General features: G+C 46.4%; 1 protein-coding gene across 9 annotated transcripts in view; it reads right to left on the minus strand.

The window, feature by feature from the left end:
* Positions 1-22,630, minus strand: part of TRAF5 (TNF receptor associated factor 5) — a 49,013-nt gene that overhangs the window by 20,511 nt on the left and 5,872 nt on the right. For 5 of the 9 annotated variants that reach the window (XM_050781093.1, XM_050781120.1, XM_050781084.1 and 2 more), the window contains exons 2-3: positions 1,702-1,920; positions 700-757 (exon numbers count right to left, since the gene is read on the minus strand). In XM_050781093.1, the coding sequence (XP_050637050.1) occupies positions 700-757; positions 1,702-1,919 (276 nt within the window). In that variant the 5' untranslated portion in view covers position 1,920. Of the gene's footprint in view, positions 1-699; positions 758-1,701; positions 1,921-4,710; positions 10,161-10,614; positions 11,283-13,263; positions 15,368-22,630 lie in introns of those variants that run through there. The other 4 variants (XM_050781045.1, XM_050781074.1, XM_050781064.1 and 1 more) reach the window with 4 other exon arrangements.

Raw genomic sequence — 22,630 nt, forward strand, 5'->3', positions numbered from 1 at the left:
TTGAGACAGAGTCTTGCTCTGTCACCCAGGCTGGAGTGCAGTGGCATGATCTCAGCTCACTGCAACCTCCAACTCCTGGGTTCAAGCAATTCTTGTGCCTTGGCCCCCCAAGTAGCTGGGATTACAGATGTGCACTACCACACCCAGCTAATTTTTGTATTTTCAGTAGAGACGGGGTTTCGCCATGTTGGTCAAGCTGGTCTCAAACTCCTGGCCTCATGTGATCTGCCTACCTCAGTCTCCCAAAGTGCTAGGATTACAGGTTATAAATAACTCTTATAATTCAACAAAAGGTAAATAACTCAATTTTTTTTAATGAGCAAAGAAAATAAGTAGGCATTTTTAACAAAGAAGATGTACAAATAGCTAATAAGCACATGAAAAAATGTTCAACTTCATTAGCCAACAGGAAAATGCAAATCAAAACCATAATATATTAGCTAGAGCTAGTATAGGAAGGGGATAAAGCAGCAGCAGGAGAGGAGACTTGGGGTGGAGGAGGGGTGTGGTCAATAAAGATCCAAACAAGCCCCTCAAACAGGGCTACGAGTAGGGTCTGATGTGACTCCACAGCAGAAGAATATGGACTTCAAGGAAGGTCTCCCTCGACCACTCTCTTGCTCCAATCTCAATGTCCAATTCATTGACTTCTTCTCCATCACCTTGAGAGCTGCTAGACTAAAGCAGTGACTTTCTTACCTCCTGAGATTTGATGACCTCTTTGTCTACAGGGCAGATTGGCACTGTGTTTAATTCTCTGGAGAAAAAAATTAAAAGAGAGTCAGAGTTAGTTGTTTACCTCAACAGCATTTCCAAGACCAGCCCCAGGGCTCCAGTCATGCTCTAGCCCTGGGCAGGCTGGTCCCTGTCTGCACATGCTATTCCCTCTACCTAGAAGGTGCCTTCTGCACCCGTCCTTCAGCACCTTCCTAGTCTTTCAGTTTGCCTGAAAAACTTCATGCATCCTCCAGGATGCAGTCAGTGAGTCCCTGGACAGAGCTAAAAGTCCCCATCCTTTATCACACTGTGCCACATTTGTCTCTAGACTGGGACATTCTAGAGGGCAGACACGGGGTCCTGTTCCACGCTGTGGCTCTTCAGCATGAGAGCACAGAACACACAGGTGCTGAATGCACGAACACATGAGGGAATGAGGATGCACTGTAATAACCCCCTTTCAAAGCTTGGCAGGGTAAAATGACTGCCTTGCTTCCTATATAACCCCCCAAAATGTGCCTGCTTCCACATCTCTCCTGGTCTCCTCCCTCAACACAGCATGACCCAGGTCTTACAGCTGCCCAGGAGTGGACAGCATCCATGGCAGCAAGGTCCCTTCTAGGAGCCACAGCACCTCTTCCTCAAGGCAAGGGAAGATTGGGGTAACTATAACACAGACATTGTGAGATTCAAACCCTTCTCCACAGCCAGCTCCCATGATGGAGTGTGTGTCTAGGTCTGCTCTCCCATGCAAAGCAGGTGCAGTCTGAATTTTAAGAAAAGGTGAATATCTGTAAATTAGTGACCAAAAAATGATTATTCTTCAGGCCCTCACAGAAGGGATCTGGGAGAGTCCTTCCTTATAGTCATGGTCCTGTGGCCAAGTTAAGCAACTCCAAAACCCATGAAAACAGTTGAGTGGCCACAGTTGCCACCTGGATGCTGGGCCTGCCATGGCCAGAGTTGCAGGCCCTGCCCACTCACCTCAGGGACAGGATGCAGTGCTGGCAGAAGCGGTGCCCACATCCTGTCTGGTGGGGGTTGTGAAGCACCGAGCGGCAGAAGGCACATTTGTAGCGCTCTTCCAACCGCTCCACAAACTGGTACTCTATATTGGGCTCGAAGTCCAAGGAAATGGAGTTGCCGGAATTCTGGCGGATGAAACCACAGGGCATACCTCTATGTTCTTCTGAATAAGCCATTCTGCAGGGGTCAGGGGAGAAGAAGGAAAATTAAGTGTGCAAACACTGAAACAACTACAGCCATCAGGTGCTTTGGTTATTTGTCTCATAATTAATGTACATCATTCACATGGTCATCTGTTGTCACTCTGAAACAACAGTGACAACCTCCTGCCACCAGGGGTCTCTGGCAAAGGTACAATGTCTTTGGGGTGCTCAGGTTACAGGCTGGACCAGATGACTTCTAGCTGGAGGCCAGTGGTGTGATCATGGCTCACTGTAATCTCCAACTCCTGGGCTCAACTGATCCCTCCCCAGTAGCTGGGACTACAGGCACTACAGGCACACACCACCACACCTGGCCAATTAAAAAAAAAAAAAAAATTCTTTTTTTTTTTTTTTAGAAACAGTGACATGGTTTGGCTGTGTCCCCATCCAAGACTTCTCTTAAATTCACACATGTTGTGGGAGGGACCCAGGTAATTGAATCATGGTCTTTCCCATGCTGTTCTTGTGTGCATAAGTCTCATGAGATCTGATGACTTTATAAGGTGGAGTTTCCCTGCATAAGCTCTCTCTCTCTCATTTTGCCTGCTGCCATCCATGTAAGACATGACTGGCTCCTCCTTGCCTTCTGCCATGATTGTGAGGCATCTGCAGCCCCGTGGAACTGTAAGTCCATTAAACCTCTCTTTTTTATAAATTGCCCAGTCTTGGGTATGTCTTTATAAGCAGCATGAAAATGGACTAATACAGACAGGGTCTCGCTATGTTGCCCAGGCTGGTCTTGAGCTCCTGGACACAAGTGATCTTTGCGGCTCAGGCTCCCAAAGTGCTGGGTAATCCACTGCACCTAGCCTAAGATAACACTCTCAAAACCTGTGGAGCTGAAGACCCAACACAGCAACACAATATTGAAGGAGAAGAACAAAGCTGGAGGACTGACACTACTCAACTTCAAAACTTATTATAGAGCTACGGTAATCAAGACAGTGTAGTTCTATCAACAGAATAGACAAATAGATCCAGGGAACAGAATAGAGAACCCAGAAATAGACCCACATAAATACAGTCAACTGACCTTTGATAAAGGAGCAAAGGCAAAACAATGATGCAAAGATAAGTCTTTTCAATAAATGGTGCTGGGACAACTGGACATCCACATCAGAAAACGAAGCTAGACACAGACCTGACACCCTTCACAAAAATTAACTCAGAATGGATCACAGACACAAACATAAAATGCAAAGCTATAAAACTCCTACAAGATAACATAGGATAAAATCTAGATGATCTTGAGTTTGCCAATGACTTCTTGCACACAAATATATTACTCAGAGTATCTATCACTGCCATTGCAGTAGATTGAATGTTTGTATTCCCCCCAAAACTCATATGTGGAAATTCTAACCCCCAATGTGACAGTATTAGGAGGTGCGTATTTGGCAGGTAACGAAATCATGAGATTGGAGACCTCATGAATGGGATTAGTGCCCTTATAAGAAGAGGCCAGGGAAGGCTGGGCGTGGAGGCTCACGCCTGTAATCCCAACACTTTGGGAGGCCAAGGCGGGCAGCTCATGAGGTCAAGAGATAGAGACCATCCTGGCTAATGCGGTGAAACCCCGTCTCTACTAAAAATACAAAAAATTAGGCAGGCGCAGTGGTGGATGCCTGTGGTCCCAGCTACCTGGGAGGCTGAGGCAGGAGAACGGCGTGAACCCAGGGGGCAGAGATTTCAGTGAACCGAGATCGTGCCACTGCACTCCAGCCTGGGCATCAGAGCAAGACTCCGTTTCAAAAAAAAAAAAAAAAAAAGAGACAAGAGAGAGCCGGGAATGATGGTGCACACCTGTAGTCCCAGTTACTCAGGAGGCTGAGGTAGGAAGATGGCTTGAACCCAGGAGTTCAAGTCTAGCCCAGGCAACATGTCGAGACCTCCTCTCTAAAGATGCCAGAGACGTCCCTGGCCCTCTTGCTGCCATGTGATGATACAGCAGTTAAGTCTGCAGCCCGGAACAGGGACCTCATCAGAACCCAACCACACTGGCACCCTGATCTTGGGCTTTCAGCTTCCAGAACCGTCAGAAACCTCTGTAGTTTATAAGCTACCCAGTCTATGGTGCTTTCTTATAGCAGCCCAAGCTAAGACAAGTACCAAGCCACATCATTTCTCACCTGAACTAAATACGAGTTCATTCATTGCTTTCTTCTCCAATCTACTCTCCATACTAGAGCCAGGATGAGACTTTCAAAATGCCAAGTACAATGTAAGGTTATCTCCCTTCATCTTTTAGTGGCTTCTCAGGGCTCTGAGAGAAAGTCGACAATGCTAAGCAGGCTCAAGATTGTATCCTCCCCAATCCAGCAGCATCCTGGACCTCTCTTCCCTGGCTTTCTGTACTCCAGCCACACAGGCTTTTTTTTCGTTCTTCTAATACACCACACTTTATGCCACCGGGCCTTTGCACAAGCTACTTGGGAGACTGAGGCAGGTGGGATCACTTGAGCCTGGGAGGTAGAGGCTGCACTGAGTCATGATTATGCCACTGCACTCCAGTCTGGGTGACAGGGCAAGAGACCCTGTCTCAAAAATAAATAAATAAATAAAAAGTCGGGGGTTTGAGACCAAAGCTCCACCTTTTCCCTAGTGTTTCCTGCAAAATTTCAAGGGTGGTAGGTAAGCAGTGTAAGATACAAATGTTCCCTCCTGTAACATGGCTGATTCTTGGGATTTAACAAAAGTTTTAATTCTGAAGATGAAGAGGCAAAACATTTTATTTACATGCACAGCCCTAATAACCAAGACGCACCTTTCTCTCAGAGAACTCGAAGAACCACTTTCAAACTTCCTTACTCTGCTTTGTGTTCCCTCGTTCCTGGGGAGGTTGGCACTTCACATCCTGTGCCCTGATGTCATATTCTATGTCCCTCTGAGATTCTCTTCTGAGGCCAGGCCCAAGTCTGTCACACAGCATCTAAATTTGGACTCTCAGAGATGTACCTAAAGCAACAGGCTCATTCAGTCCCCAGAATGAGGCAGTACAAAACTCAGTTCAGGTTCCCCTCCACTACACGCTACACTCTTCCTAACACAAGAATCTATGGAACGCATCTGTGTGTATGTCCATTTTTTGCCACAACAGTAGTTCTCCAGCTTTTTGGTCTCAGGACCCCCTATGATTTGAATGTATGTGTCCCCCCTAGAATTCATATGTTGAAACCTAAGGTCCAGTGTCATAGTATTGAGAGGTGGGGACACCTTTATGAGGTGATTAAGTCATGAGGGCTGTGTATCCATGGATGGGACCAGTGACCTTAAAATGGGCTCAAAGGAACTAGCTAGGTTCTTTTGCCCTTCCACCTTTCCCCACGTGAGAACAGTGTTCATCTCCTCTGGAGGATGCAGCAATAAGCTGTTATCTTGGAAGCAGAAAGTGAGCCCTCACCAGACACAGAATCTGCTGGTGTCTTGATTGTGGACTTCCCAGCCTTCAGAACTGTGAGAAATACATTTTGTTCTTTATAAATTACCCATCTGAGGTATTTTGTGATGGCAGCACTAAGATAACACTCTTATTTTTTTTTTTTTCAGAGACAGGGTCTCACTCTGTAGCCCAGGCTAGAGGGCAGTGGTGTAATCATGGCTCACTGTAACCTCCAACTCCTGGGCTCAAGTGATCCTTCCACCTAAACCTCCCCAGTAGTTAGGACTACAGGTGTGTGCCACCACACCTGGCTAACTTTTTTTATTTTTATTTTTTTAGAGACAAGGGTCTTACTATGTTGCCCAGGCTGGTCTTGAACTCCTGGCCACAAGCAATCCTTTCAGCTCAGTAAAGCAATAGGATTACTACAGGTATGAGCCACAGCACCTGGTCTAAGATAACACTCTTAAAACTTGAGGAGCCAAAGATCCAACACAAGAGCACAATACTGAAGATGAAAGATACTACCCAACTTCAAAACTTATTATAAAGCTACAGTAATCAAGACAGTGGAATACTGTCAAAAGAACAGGCAAATAGATCCATGGAACAGAATAAAGAGCCCAGAAATAGACCCACATAAATACAGTCAACTGACCCTTGGCAAAAGGACAAAGGCAAAACAATGATGCAAAGATAGTCTTTTCAACAAATGGTGCTGGGACAACTAGACATCCATATCAGAAAATGAAGCTAGACACAGACCTGACACCTTCACAAAAATTAACTCAGAATGGATCACAGATATGAAAGTAAAATGCAAAACCTACAACTCCTACTAGATAACATAGGACAAAATCTAGATGATCTTGAGTTTGACAATGACTTTTTAGGTACAACACCAAAGGCACAATCCATGAAAGAAAGAATGGATAACCAGACTTTCATTCAATTTTGCTGTGAACCTAAAACTGCTCTAAAATAAAATTTTGTCTTTTTTTAATGGAAGATCCCTAAGAGTTTTTGTTTATGCAAATTATATCTATTCATATTTGCCATACTTGAGAGTCAAATTGAGGAATTAAAAAAGTATTTACTTCAAGATAATAAGCCAATTATATGTTAATACAAATAATATTTTTATGAAAAATAACCATTTTCCAAAACAAAAGAATTAGTGAGAAGAGTGCCACCATTTTACATGTTTGCACATCTCTTTAATGTCTTGCTTAATAGAAGATAGCTGGATTCTCATGTCTGCTCCTACATTCAGTCTGTTCAGGAAAACACCTCTGTGCATTTGTAAAAGAAGAGTAAAAATGGCAAATGATGTCAGTACTATTATGAAGATAGTTTTGACCATGCAGATCCCCGGAAAGTGTATCAGGGAGCTGCAGGCAGTGCTGTGCTAGTAAACGTTTAATAATCTGCTCAACTAGGGGAAAGCTCCAGTTTGTAGCATTTGCCAATTTCTGTAGTTAAACACTTCCACTATGGCTAATTTCAAGGTAACAATGCAAAAGGTCACTGAACTGGAACTGTGAAAGAGATGCACACAATTGGCTCTTACCTGAACTCACCTGAAGTAACAGTCCATTAAGTGTTTTCCTAGTAAGAGCTGTTCCAGCACCCCAGGGGCCTTTGAAGCACACTTTGGAAACCACTGCTCTACTAGGCTGTTGTGCAGGCCCCTGTCTTGTCAGCTTTGTCCCAGCAGGCACAGCACATGTGACTCGTACAGTCTCCTTGCTCCTGCTGAACAGCCAGCAGAGGACTGAATGCCCTATCCTTCCTCTCCCCATCCATGTGTTTATTTCCCAGGCCTATTCAACAAGCCTAAGTCATTCACTGACCTTGTTCACTTTCTAATCTGTTATTGTCTTGTCCAGTATTTGTTTTTATGAAATTGGGTTTTTAATCTCATCACACATTGTAAAAAATAAGCATTTATGTTCAGCTGTGAGATGTGGACTTGAGGTGTCTTTCTGGGTGAGGTTCTGGTATATCAACAGAGCTGTGATGCCTCCCAGGGCAGGGTCCGTCTCCTTCTGAAGCTTCCTCAAGCCTGGACCCACTGTCTTCACTGACATGAGAGAGCCCAACAGCAGAACTAGAAAGGCTATGCTTTTTTACCTAACAAATATATTTATCTAATTAATTAGATATTTTCAGCTGGTACTCTGTCATTCCCAGGCAGCTATTTAGTGGAAATGAGTAAGCACTCAATTTTATTAAAATCTTTCCCCTCTGTGTATAACAGCTTACGTACCAGGAACCACAAAGAAGCTCAGTTCTTGCAAGTCAGGAGAAAAATAAAACATATCAAAAGTGCTAAAAATAGAGCTTATATATCACCTTTCTGCAGTCAAGGGCATTCTTATTCTTGCCATCAATGGGATGTACAGTATGGTACTCCTACTGAAGAGTTGTTAACTCAAGCCCAAAGAGACAAGAGAAAGTCATATCCCATCTATTCCCTAAGAACTCTTGCTGAGTTTCTTTGAAATGCCATCTTCTTGTTTCATAAATTGATGCATCTTTTCCATGAGAATTTTTTAGGAATTCCAAAGGAAAGCTGTGGATGCCACCATTTAAATTCTTTACTTATATATCTCTACAGATTTCTGGAGAACATATGATAAATATTCTCACATTCTGAAGCAACGTGAGCTTATCCTTCAGTCATAACAAAAAAAGATATGTGTTTTGCAGAGTTTAAGAAAGATTTAACAAAGAAAGGTAGATCCTGGTCTATCTATACATACTACCTCCACACCCCTGCCAACAACCAGTTTGGATTAATGAAGATTTGAAAAATTGGGGAGTTTTTACATATATTATGTTATAGTGCATAAGACATAAGTCCATGAAATTTGTCTCCAGGGTTTTCAAGTTCTGATTCTTGGGGAATTACTGATTACTACAGATAAAATCCCAGAGTGAAAAGGGCACAGGACCAGAGACCTCTGTCTCTACTCTGCCACTCACCATCCATGAAACCGTGAGTAGGACACCCCACAGCCCACTCATCTGCACATCCCTGCACTGACCCTGGGTTAGGTCCTGAGAATGCAGAGGCTGTGACGTTGCATCTGCCCTTGAAGCCCTCCAAGGACAGAAGAAACAAGGAACAAAAATGATCAGTTACAATATCCCGCTGGCAAGTACTACAAACAGAGATTCCGACAAAGAACTGGTAGAGCCTAGGTGTGGGGTAGCTAACAATTTCTGAGGTGTCTGTGCTGATTTCACAGAGAAGAAATCATCTCAGCTGGTCTTGAAGAAAGAGGAGGCATTTTCTAGATGAAAGAGATTAAAGAATTTCCCGGTATCACGAAAGTTCTAGAATGGTTAGCAATTAACTGTAGCTGAAGCGAAATTAAGGGAACAAGCCAGTCATTTGCCTGTTTGCCCAGATCCACTCCCTACTCTTGCTCTGCTTAGGTCTGCACCATGAGGTAGGGTAAAAATTGATGCCACCAACTGTTTTCCAGGCTCCCTGGCTTCTGGCGAGGTTCAGCCAATGAGAGGCACTGGGGTGGAAAGAGGGGGAAGCCAGGGGACCTCTCCCCGATCCCTGGGTGCTGAGCAGCATCTCAACAGTGACTGGTGTTCCTCCATGGCTCTAATGACACCAGATGGCCCCTCTCTCTGTGGATGGGCTGCTAGAAGCCGAACTGTCCATTTGTCAGCTCTGCTCAGGTCTCACTGGCAGTGTTGGTCAACCGCCTAATACCCACTTGAGCAGCATGGGAAGGATACAAATATGTTATTCCCCAAACCCACCCAAGGCCCACCAATGGGTCCTGGGCTTAAAGAGGAGAGACTGTGGCTGGTGGTAAAGAAAAGTTAAAATGTTTAATCCCAAGATGCAGTGACCCAACGGGTCTCTTGAATCCATACCCTGGGTGGGTTCCAGATGCTCTCCTGCTAGGATAGGCAGTTCTCTCTCAAGGTCATGGCTGGCCTTGAATCCTGTGATTCTGTTCTTCCAGGAAGAACAGTTACTACAAGGAAGCAAAAAAAAAAAAAGGAAGGGGGGCGGGGCTGGGCACAGTGGCTCACGCCTGTAATCCCAACACTTCGGGATGCCGAGGCAGGAAGATTGCTTGAGCTCAGGAGTATGAGACCAACTGGGCAACCATGGCAAAACCCCATCTCTACAAAAATTACAAAAATTAGTTGGCCAGGTGCAGTGGCTCATGCTTGTAATCCCAGCACTTTGGGAGGCCAAGGTGGGCAGATCACCTGAGATTGGGAGTTCGAGAGCAGTCTGACCAACATGGAGAAACCCTGTGTCTACTAAGAATACAAAATTAGCTGGGCGTGGTGGTGCATGCCTGTAATCCCAGCTACTTGGGAGGCTGAGGCAGGAGAATATCTTGAACCCGGGAGGCTGCGGTGAGTTGAGGTTGCACCATTACACTCCAGACTGAGCAACAAGAGCAAAATTATGTCTCAAAATAAATAAATAAACAAATAAATAAAATTAGCAGGGTGTGGTGGTACATGCCTATAGTCCCAGCTACTTGGGGGGCTGTGGCAGGAGGATCGCTTGGGCCTGGGAGGTCAAGGTTGCAGTGAGCTGTGTTCATTGTTCACGCCACTGCACTTCAGCCTGGGCAACAGAGAAAGACCCTAACTCAAAAAAGGAAAGGAAAAGGAAGGAGGAGAAGGCACTTTATCTGTTAGGCTACCCTCCTGGCACAAGGGAGAACTGAAATGGTCTCACAGTTTTTCCAAAGCTTCTGTCTGTGATGGCCCGGAGAGGTCTTCCCTCAAAAATTGCAGAAGAAACCCCTTTAACCAGGCAGGTCAAAGATGAAGGCCTTGGAGAAAGGGAGAACCAATAAGGCCATTTTCCATTGCACCTAATGTGGCCGGGAGCTCATGCAGAGACCAGGTGACACCACAACAACCAGAAAACATGTGACTGCAGTCCACCGACGCACCGTCCTTGCCCCAGCATGACTGGCTTTGATGTCTTAGAGGCAGAGATAAGCGTATGTTTTCTTTGCTTTTCCTTACGCCTTCACAGAAGAACGTTGTCTTGGGAACAGGACAAAGAATGATGTGAGTATAATTTTAATTACTTTAAAGAGAACTGTGACTTCTCTCCAAGTTGTCAGGAAACCGCTGGTTCCCCATTCTCCTGGTGGTACAGCAAGCACTGTTGGTGAGTAGATGGGAGCGCAAAGGCTGAAGGGCATCCTCCGCCCCAACCCTCCAGGCTGCACACTCACGCTGACATGGCCGAAGCTGCTGCTGCCTCAAGTCAGTCACACTTACAGAGATGCCTTTAGTGGAACTCTTCTCGGAACCATGTAGAGTCGACCTGACTCCAGGTGGTACTTTTAAGGTATCCAGGAGACCTTTAGATTTGCTCTCAGAAACTAGACCAAGAGGAAAAAATAACAAAGAAAGCTCTACTGATCTTCCCACACAGCAGCTTTCTCCAATAGGAAGCCTTGTTCAACTCTGGTGCGCTCGGCCCCCATCCTTGGCTCCAGCTCTGTAAGAGTCCCCACTGCTACCTAGGGACAGCTCCTCGAGCTCCTCAAGGGCAGGGCTATCCTCCTTAGTCCCCAGGCCAGAGTACCCAATAACCCAGATGACTCAATAATCAATGTGGAAACTCAGAGTTAGTGTGAGGCCACAGTGGGAAAGGGCCATGAAGACAATCTAGGAGAGTTCCTATTGAGGCGGAGGGCAAGGGAAGGGTATTAAAAGAAGTGAATGGAGCCTAATGCTGGAGTCAGATATGGGTTAGGAGTACAAGTACTGAGGCTATGTCCAAGCACAGAGACAGCTAATTTATATGCATTAGCTCATTTTAACCCCTCAGCCAGGTGTGTTGGCTAAAGCCTGTAATCCCAGCCATTCAGGAGGCTGAGGTGGGAGGATTGCTTGAGCCCAGGAGGTCAAGGCTACAGTGAGCTATGATGGCGCCACTGCACTCCAGCATAGGAGACAGGGTAATATATGATATATTATGTATATATATATTATGTATATATATATATACACACATAAAAAATATAATCATTATTCCCCATTTTTTTAAATGAGGAAATGGAGGCCTAGTGAGTTCCTACTGCCAGGTAGTGGTGGAGGCCTTCAGGGGATGAGGAGCTGGGGTTCCTCCCTCCCCCTCCAAGGTTCCGAGAGTCAGCATGGCATGGCAATTACCACCATGGACTCTGGAGTAGACCTGCCTGGATTCAAACCCTGCCCATACACCTTCATAGCCATGTGACCTTAGGCAAATTACTTGGTCTCTATGCTTCTCCATTTCCTCATCTGTAAAATGAAATGCTGGACAGGACATGGAGGAAAGGGAACCCTCGTACACTGTTGGTAGGAATGTAGATTAGTACAGCCACTGTGAAGAATGGTATGGAGGCTCCTCAGAAAACTAAAAACAGAACTACATATGATCCAGCAATCCCACTGCTGGGTATATATTCAAAAGAAAGGAAATCAGAATATTGAAGAGACATCTGCACTCTCATGTTTACTGCGGCACTGAAGAACCAAGATTTGGAAGCAACCTAAGCATCTATCAACAGATGAATGGATACAAAACATGTGGTAAATATACACAGTATTCAGCCATAGAAAAGAACAAGATCCCATCACTTGGAACAACATAGATAGAACTAAAGAACATTATGTTAAGTGAAATAAGCTAGGCCAGAAAGACAAGCTTCACATGTTCTTGTTTGTGGGAGCTAAAAATTAAAACAATTGAACTTACGGAGACAGAGAGTAGAAGGATGGTTACTAGAGGCTGAGAAGAATAGTTGTGGGGTTGGGGAAGTGTTGGGGAGAAGAAGTAGGGATGATTAATGGGTACAAAAATATAGTCAGAATAGCTATATAGAATACAATCTAGTATTTGATAACAGGGTAACTATAGTAGTCAACAAGAATTTATTGTACATTTAAAAATAACTAAAAGAATTGGGATGACTGTAACACAAAGAAATGATAGATGCTTAAGATAATGGATACCCCATTTACCCTGATGGGATTATTATGCATTGTATGCCCATATCAAAATATCTCATGTAGCCCATATATACCTAATACACACCCATAAAAATAAAAAAGTAGGACTTATCAAAATTCAAAAAAAATATAAAAAAATAAAATGGTGATAACGATAACAGTAGCTACCACATAGAACTTCTGAAGATTAAATAAGTCAATACCATATACATCAGGGGTTGGCCCATCACATGTTTTGTAATAAAGTTTTATTAGAACACAGCCATGTTCATTCACTTACACATTGTCTACGGTTGTTTATGTGCTACCACAGAGGAGCTGAGCAGTTGCCCCACAGACCACATGGCCCACAAGGCCTCAAACACATAGTTACTACCTGGTTCTTTACAGAAAGTTTGCTGCCCCTCTATGCGTGAAGAGCTTATAGTGGTAGTACACAGAGGTGTCATAAGGGCTATTATTATTAATAAGCACTTGTCCCTGAGTGTCTCCATCAACGTCCCCCACTCTGAGATAACCTGACTGCCTGACATGCTATTTGCCTCCTCATTTCACCCAATTTTGAATTCATGGTTACACTGGACTATCTTGCACTAAACATTTATTTTGATTCAGTCACTTTTTGTAAATCATTTCTTTGCTGGGAACCTACCATAGGCAGACACTGATGAGGAAACAAAAATGCAACACATGGGCCCAAATTCCCCATCCGCTGGAGCTCCGACCCATTCTCCATCCTCAGCCCGGAAATGCCCCATCAACCTCTTTCTCCCCCTACCCCTCTTCTCCTTCCCATTCCCAGCTCTAGAGCAGTGCCCGATGGAAACACACCTCCCAGGTGGCACCCACAGACCTGTATCCTTTATCAGATCCCATCAGCGCCTCTCTGAAGCCTTCCTGGCCCTCCCAAGCTCATCTGTACTCTACCTGGAATAAGTCGGCAGGCCCGAATCATCCGGGGATGTGGTATATGAGGCCATACGTAGTCTGGGAAAGCATATTATGTTAGTTTGATGATCTAAACGGTAATCACATCATCACATTTGTTGACTAGTCTCTCCTAAATCACCGCCCTCCTGCTCTTTATGTGACATTTGGCACTTCCTTCTTGAAACTCCCTGATCCCTTGGCCCTAGGGTTCTGTATTTGTTGCTTCTCCTCCCAGCTCTGAACCACACCTCTCAGTAGCTCCTTGCCAGCATTCCACTCCTACAGGGTTCCCCAAGGCTAGGTCAGCCTTCTGCCCTTTGTTCTTGACTCAGCTCAAGAACTTCTCCTCATTGGAAAGGCTTCTCTTCATCGGAAAGGCTGCCTACTGCCAGCTCAACTGCATTCCCAAATGGGGGTGGGTGTGCCCACTGCATGGAGCTATGGGGCTGTCATCTCAGACTCACACTTCTCTCCCCCTTCCCCCTTCCTGACCATCCTCCTTGCTTACAAAGAAGGTACAAAGAGGCCAGGAGCGGTGGCTCACTGTTGGGGTGATCAGACCCAATACCAGCTCATGGGGGTGACAAAGGCCGGCAGACTCAAAGGATTGAGAAAAAGACCGTTTGAGAGATAAAGGTGGGACACCAAGAAGCCATCGCAATCATGGAGGCTGGGACGTCCCCGAGCTCTGGGAGCCCACGCTATTTATTGGTAATCCAACAGAGAAACAGGCGGTGAGAATGTGGAGGTCAAAAGGACACGTTGCATTAAGCACATGATTTACAGCTGTGATGGTTTAGCATTTATATGGAACATGTTCTGCTACTTGAGATAATGGGAATAGGAGCCTAGGAGGGCTAGAAGCAAGGAGCCAGCAAGTCTAGACATATTCCCAAGGACATTATGCAAGTCCTGCCTCAGTTTCCCTCCCAACACTCAGCTTTTTCCCAACAGCTCACGCCTATAATCCCCGCATTTTGGGAGGCTGAGGTGGGTGGATCACCTGAGGTCAGGAGTTGGAGAGCGGCCTGGCCAACATGACGAAACCCCATCTCTACTAAAAATACAAAAAGCTGGGCGTGGTGGCACGCACCTGTAATCCCAGCTGCTCAGGAGGCTGAGGCAGGAGAATCAGTTGAACCTGGGAGGCGGGAGTTGCAGTGAGCCAAGACTGCGCCACTGCACTTCAGCCTGGGCAACAGAGCAAGACTGCGTCTCAAAAAACAAAAACAAAGACAAGTACGAAGAGCACAAACACTCGTAAAGTGAATGAGGCTGCAGTGACCCCTCGATGCACAGCCAACAGACAACGGTTTAGATTTAGCTTGGAATTCAGAAACATTTTCAAATGAGGACTGAACCCAGGCTTTACCCAGCCCCACCCTCCAGGGCCTAAGGGTACTCTGAAGAAAGGGGAGAAACCTGAGACCACCCTAGACGGGCTACAGAACAGAAGTACCAATGAGTATTTAGAAACCGTGGCATGACCTTTTGGTGACTTTTAGCTACCAAAGGTCAACATCATTCTAGCGGTGCCCCACCTTCCCACAAATGCTCATCCACAGCTGCCTTTGTGTAAGTTTACATTTCCAAGGCTGACCACAGACATGTGACATACTGCCAACTGCCTACTGCCCAGAGCTGTGGGGGCTGTGGCTGGGGTACGTGTTGTGAGAGGCACACAGGGCAATCCCCTCCCGCCTGGCGGCAAGGCCAGCTGTGGTCCAGTCCATGGCGGAAGCACATGAGAGACCCTTCCTGGGGTGGGCTACCCCAGATACACCCCAGGCACACCCTAGGTGCCCAGCCCACATACAGGCAGGCATCCTAGAGTGTGACTTGAAAAATGCAGCCTTCAGGCTGTTGGGACTCATGGGCCTGATCAGGGCAACAGAAGAGGGAGAGCGGGTAGGGAGCCCAGAGAGGAGATCCAAGAGAAGTAGATAGATTGGGGGAGTGGATTCTCCCACCCTCTCCACCCCCCACCCCACAACTGAGCCTGTCAGCTCTGGAAGGACTTAAGGGAACAGCTACCCAAGTGTTGCCTTGTTTCACAGCGGAACTTACCAAACCGAATTTCATGCAGAAACATCAATAAATAAAAGAGTACACAGGCCGGGCGCGGTGGCTCACGCCTGTAATCCCAGCACTTTGGGAGGCCGAGGCGGGCGGATCACAAGGTCAGGAGATCGAGACCACGGTGAAACCCCGTCTCTACTAAAAATACAAAAAATTAGCCGGGCGCGGTTGTGGGCGCCTGTAGTCCCAGCTACTCGGGAGGCTGAGGCAGGAGAATGGCGTGAACCCGGGAGGCGGAGCTTGCAGTGAGCCGAGATCGCACCACTGCACTCCAGCCTGGGCGACAGAGCGAGACTCCGTCTCAAAAAAAAAAAAAAAAAAAAAAAGAGTACACAGAATACCTGCTCTGGTGGAAGCAGGGCCTGTTGGGTTTGCTATGATCCCCAGGCCTCTGGCAGCTCTTCTGGTTAGTCCTAGGAGATCCACAGTTTGGTTTCTCAAGATAATGATGATAACAATAATGATAATAATAAAACCTGACATGTACTAGGAATTTCCAGCCTGCACTTTCACATACAATATCATACACAGTTCCACACTAACCCTGTGGCAATACTGCTATCCTCATCATATTCCCAATGAAGAGTCCGAGGCCTCAAGTTCTTAAACAACTTTCCCCAAATCACACAGCTAGTGCGTGGGCACACGGATTTGAACACAGACTTTCCAACTCCAAAGCCAGTGCTCCTCACTCTGTGTCACAGCTGGGAGAAAATGCACCACATCGCAGCCAACACCAAACAGGAGGGCTTGATGGCAGGAAGTACCACTTATTGGTTAGAGACCAGCTCTGGGGCCAGACTGCTGGGGTTCAACCCCTTCTGCCATTCGCTTACCTGTGTTACCCCTTCCTCATCTAGAAAATGGGACAATATGGGAGGCCGAGGCAGGTGGATTGTCTGAGCTCAAGAGTTCGAGACCAGCCTGGGCAACATGGCGAAACCCTGTCTCTACTAAAAATTACCTGAGCATGGTGGCGCACACCTGTAATCCCAGCTACTTGGGAGGCTGAGGCAGGAGAATCACTTGAACCCAGGAGATGGAGGTTGCAGTGAGCCAAGATTGCACCACTGCACTCCAGCCTGGGTGACAAAGTGAGACTCTGTCTCAAAAAAAAAAAAAAAAAAAAAAAAGACAATAATGGTACCTGCTACAAAGGCTTGGAGTTAAGATTAAATGAGTTAATCCACGTAAATTATTATCACACAATTCCTGGCACGTAAATAAGCACTTAATCACCATGCATGTCCACCCTGCCCTCCTAGCCAGCTTTATTCAGTGCCAGTCACATGCAAAGGCTGCACCTTATTGTATTATGGGAGTGGAGGAGAGTGGGTTACCAGGTAGCTCCTGTGCCCAGTAATTTTTCAGTCAAGGTAGGGATCATGCATATGCATATGCACAAAACTATAGCAGCAGCTCTCTGAGCAGTCAGGGCCCCAGACGCTCTGCTAAGAATCTGTTCTAGAACATGATGAAAATGCTGGCTTGGACATCTTACCCCAGAGGAAGGGGGTCCATTTGTTATAATATGATACTGATTAATACACTTCAGTATCATGATCTCTCAGTAGCAACTAGAATCTCATTTTCTAGCAAATTCCCAGGCTAGATTCTGCAGCATGAGGAGCACCAGTCAGATCACCGTGGCAGCTTCCAGGTCACCTTCTCTTATCTCTTGGAGCTTCAGGCTGGTGCTGGACCTGCTCTCTTCTATCTGCACTCATTCTCTGGGTGAGCATGTCCCACCTCCTGGCCTTACCAGCTATGGCTGACAATGCCCTGATTTCTATCTGTAATCTGGACCTCTCCCCTGAGCCCCAGACACACTCCACTGTTTAGTATATGCCTCCACATTGAATAGGCATCACAAACTTAACACATCCAATCCCCATGCAACCTGCTCCCCCTATAGCTTTTCTCCATCTCAGTGAAATGGTACCACCAATCACAGCGTCGCTTGGACCAAAAATTTTGGAGTGATCCTTGGGTCCTCTCTTACTCTCTATCTCACAACACCAAATCCCATGGGATCTTCCTTCCCAACATATCCCCCCACCCTCCTCCTCACCACTGTCAGCATAACCACTCTGGCCTAAGCTGCCATCATCTCCCCAGTGGTTACTGCATCAGTCTCCTAGCTGGTCTCTTGCTCTGCCTTGCTCCTTTACAGCCCATTCACAACCCAGCAGCCAGAGTGATGCTTTTAAAAACAGAAGCTGTCTCTGCTGCTCCTCTGCTCCAATGGCCCCATCGCACTCTGGGTAGAAGCCAGTGACCTTGGAGGTCAGGGCCCTCCGTTTCTCTGCCCCTCCATTCTGTGTCCTCACTTCCTAGTGACTTCCCCCTTATCTAGTCACTCTGGCAACACTGGCCTTGCTTCTTCTTGAACAGCAGGAGATGCTTCTGCTTGCTTTTCCCCTGCCTGGAATACTCTTCACCCTGGTATCTGAAGAGCTTCTTCCTCCACTTTAGGAATCTGCTCAAATGTTATCTCACAAGGGAGGCCTTTGCTGACCACCCTACATGGAAAATGCAACATCCCTGGCAGACCCATCTTCTACTGCATTTTCCTCCAATGCACTTATTACTGCCTAACATATTACTTGTTCACGTCTTTACTGTCTTCCCCTATCAGAATAGAATATAAGCTCCATCACACCAGGGATTGTTTCTTTGGGTACTGAGGTCCCAACACATAAAACAGTGCACATGGCCTGGTGCAGTGGCTCAAGCATGTAATCCCAGCACTTTGGAAGGTCAAGGCAAACAGCTCAGTTGAAGTCTGGAGGTCTGGAGTTTGAGACCAACCTGGCCAACACGGTGAAACCCGTCTCTACCAAAAATACAAAAATTAGCCGGGCATGGTGGCGTATGCCTGTAATCTCAGCTACTCAGGAGGCTGAGGCATAAGAATCACTTGAACCAGGGAGGTGGAGGTTACAGTGAGCCAAGATCATGCCACTGCACTCCAGCCTGGATGACAGAGCAAGACTCCGTCTCAAAACAAAACAAAACAAAACAAACAACAACAACAAAAAAACAGTGCACATGATAGGTGCTTAGTAAATACTTAACAGAACGACTGTAACAGCTATTCCCCAGAAAGCAGGGCAGCCTCTCTCCTGCTAAGCATGCTTCTCACTGCCTAAACCTTTTCATTTCACCTGTTTGTAAGTGCTGAAATTCTACCAGTCCCAGCTGGAGAGAGCAAGGCTGGCTCATGATGGCTGACCTGGGGTGGGAGTTGGGGAGTCACTGTAAGGGGTGGGGGGACAGTGTAGCCACACAGGACCACAAGAGTAAAGCCTGAGCAGGGCTCCCCTCTGACACACTAATGTGAGCTAGCCTCTGGGTGAGGTGCTAAGCGGGAAGCTTTAGCCCAAGGGTAGCAGGCACCTGGGAAAGGGGGAAATGCTGAGAAAAATATATATAGATAGGCCAGCCAACAATTCAATGCAACCAACATTTATGGGGCCCTCAATTAGGTGCCAGGCATTGTACAAGGTGCTAGAGATCTAAAATCCCATTTGCCAGACTCCTTTTCCAGAGACTTCATCATGCCAACACAGTAACAGCACAAAGCCAGCTTTTCCCTCTCAGCTCACTCTGTTCAATGTTGATTTTAAACCTTTCTCTCCTCCACAAACCTTGACCACTCCCTCCAGTCTCACCAGGAAACTCTACTTCCTATTGCACAGCAAAAAAAAAAAAAAAACAGAGATCATCAGACCAGACCACCTCTACTTCCTGCCACCACACCTGCAAGTCTCCCTGCATGGGGCCCCTGCTCTGCCCCTTCCCTGCCAGGGTGGCGGCAGAGGTGACCTCTGAATTAGGCCAATCTCCCCACCTGTCCTCCACCTCTCCTGGATTCCTGGTCTTTTTGCCACTCCTCATATGAACAGAGAACCTTCCCCACTTACAGCCTTCGCCCTAAGGCTGGGTCTCCCTTTCCTGAAGCTGTTGTCTCTGCCGGAAACATCTTTCCCTCTCTCCCCTCCTCTTGCTGAGCTAAACACATTCAAGCCCAGATGAAACCTCACATATGCAGCTATGCCTCTGTGTGCCTCCTCCGTCAAGTTAGGGTCCCCCCGACTTACGACACGCCCTTTAACCACCTATACTTCTCCTTAACAACACTTGCCAGGAATGTAAAGAATTGTTTATGTAATTAATTATCTGTTCAACAATAGTCTTCCCCAGCATGGAGAAAGCAGTGCTGGAATTGTGTCTTATATTTTTCAAGGTGCAGACACAGAGCAAACACTCAAATATCTGAGTCAATTAACAGTTGCCACTTGGGGTGCCACAATGTTCTAGATAACACAGGAGCTGTACATAGGCTGTTCCACTTAATCCACACAGCAGCCCACGTTTGTAGATACTCATTGTATTATCCATCTTCATATTTTACAGATCGGGAACCCAAAGCCAGGGGGTGACACAATGTGTTCGAGGTACCACAGCTGATAACTGCTGGGTAGGGATTCAGGCTTGTCTGCTGTCAAAGCCACCATGTCACACTCACATCTTACTCTCCACAGCTCACTCACTGCCTTAGATAAAGGAGGTACTCAATCATGAGGGATGGATGGAATGACCAAATACATCAATTTCTTTGGTCTTTAGTCACCATTGAGACCTACAAGCAAGAATTATAATTCCTCTTTTCCCAATGAGGAAAATGGAGGGGTTCAAAGGGCCACACAGCAGTAGGAGGCCGTGCTGGGCTGAAACCCAGGTCTTCTGGTTCTTTGTATAGGGCAATTTTCTCTACAACATAACTATAGTTAGGCACTGAGAGGACAGAACAGATGAGATTATGAAGAAAAGCTGTGCAGAAACAAGTTAACACAGCAAGCCTGACACTGCTATCTTTAGAAAGTTCTGCTCGCAAGGATGGCCCCTGGCTGGTGTCTGGAACATGGATTTCAGTAAGGTTCCCACCACCTGAACTGCTAAGAGTGGCTCACTGTGCTTAAACTGTCTAGGTAAACAATGTGTTTTGTTTTGAGATGGAGTCTCGCTTTGTCGCCCAGGCTGGAGTGCAATGGTGCGATCTCGGCTCACTGCAACCTCCGCCTCCTGAGTTCAAGTGATTCTCCCGCCTCAGCCTCCCAAGTAGCTGGGACTACAGGTGTGTGCCACCAAGCCCCCTATTTTTTTGTGTTTTTTAGTAAAGACAGGGTTTCACCATGTTAGCCAGGATGGTCTTGATCTCCTGACCTCGTGATCTGCCCCCCTTGGTCTCCCAAAGTGCTGGGATTACAGGCGTGAGCCACCGTGCCTGGCCAATGTGTTTTATGTGGAACACCTGTTTTTCTTCTGGAGTCTGGAATTTTGACATGTGCTAGATGAAGTATCTACATGACCAGCCCTCAGTAAAAACCTTGGGCACTGAGTCTCTAATGGGCTTCCCTGGTAGACGGTGCTTCACACCTGCTGTCACAATGCACTGCTGGAGAAATTCAGCACATCCTGTGTGATTCCCCCTCGGCAGTCCTTTGCAGAGTCTTTTCCAAGACTCTTGGAATTTTGCACCTGGTCTCCCCTGGGCTTTGCCCCATAAGCTTTTTCCCTTTGCTTATTTTGCTTTGTATCCTTTTGCATATGAATCATAGCTGTGAGTATGACCATCTGCTGGACGCTGAATCCTATAAGTCCTCCTAGCAAATCACTGAACCTGGGGATGGTCTTGGGGACCCCCAACACAGAAGCCTAACGAGATGAATTTTGAATTTGTTTTGAAAAGAGTGGCGGGGTATGGATTAATGGATTTGAACAGGAGGCATTCTAGGCAGGAGAAATGATGTAAGAAAAGGTAGGCATAGGCAAGTCAGGTGTAGAAAGGCCTACAAGTCTTTAGGCCAGGTACGGTGGCTTATACCTGTAATTCCAGCACTTTGGGAGGCCGAGGTGGGCAGATCACTTGAGGCCAGGTGTTGAGACCAGCCTGGCTAACATGGTGAAACCCCACCTCTACTAAAAATACAAAAATTAGCCGGGACTGGTGGTGGGCACCTGTAATTTCAGCTACTCGAAGGGCTGAGGTGAGAGACTTGCTTGAACCCGGGAGGCAGAGGTTGCAGTGACCTGAAATTGTACCACTGCACTCCAGCCTGAGTGACAGAGCAAGGACCTATCTCAAAAAAACAAAACAAGGCCAGGCACAGTGGCTCACGCCTGTAATCCCAGCACTTTGGGAGGCCGATGGGGGTGGATCGCCTGAGGTCAGGAGTTCAAGGCCAGCCTGGCCAGCATGGTGAAACCCCATTTCTACTAAAAATACAAAACTTAGCCAGGCGTGGTGGCAGGTGCCTGTAATCCTAGCTACTCCAGAAGCTGAGGCAGGAGAATCGCTTGAACCTGGGAGGCAGAAGTTGCAGTGAGCCAAGTTGGCACCACTGCACTCCAGCCTGGGCAACAGAGCAAGACTCCATCTCAAAACAAAACAAAATAACAACAAAAAAGAAAGGCCTAGAGCTATTTAACAAGGCTTGAACAGAAATGATGATGAGAAAATCTAGCACTGCTGTTATGAGGTAGAAGAGATGAGGGCTAGAGAGGTCCACTTGTTAGGAAGATCCAGTGTTAGTGAACTGAAAGTGAACCACCTAGTCATACAGAGGCCCTATGGGAACTGTTAGTATCAAGGAAGTGGGGAAAGAACTTAGCCTTTGGCTGTCCACAGCTAATACATGGCAATAAATATCTCTAAAGGAGGTCTGTGGGAATGATACAGAGAATTTGAGGCAACATCCCGAAGTACTGGTTTTTGAAATAAAACATCTTAACATAAAGAAATCAGTCTGCTCCCAAATAATCTGCTTCCCATTCATTAAGGGTGACTAAAATGTTCTTCATCTTTTTAAAACATCTTTGCTTAAGTCCAATATTCCCCTCCCCCCCCTCCATTTCTCCTATCTACCCCTCTCACTCCCTAGTGAGTTATTCTAGAATAACTCCACCCAATGTTTTAATCACTTCTTTCATTCTGCATCTGCTTAGCATATAAGCCTTTGCTTTATATTAAATTATTCTGCCTTTAACCCAGGGAGGCATGGTAAGTTTTCCTAGGTTGCATCATAGATATCAACCCAGCCTCTACCTCAGAAATCCTAAAATCATGAAGACAGAAGAGCGACCTTCATGGCTGCTGCTTATCTTAAACCCATCCACCTCCCTCCATCCTCCAGGGTCAAGGGTCTCCCTAACAGAAGCATTAGAACACAGCCTGGCTGTTCTAAGCCATCCGCCTTAGTACAGGAGAACAGAAAGGGCT

The sequence above is a fragment of the Macaca thibetana genome, chromosome 1 (assembly GCF_024542745.1).
Source record: "Macaca thibetana thibetana isolate TM-01 chromosome 1, ASM2454274v1, whole genome shotgun sequence".
NCBI classification, from domain to species: domain Eukaryota; kingdom Metazoa; phylum Chordata; class Mammalia; order Primates; family Cercopithecidae; genus Macaca; species Macaca thibetana.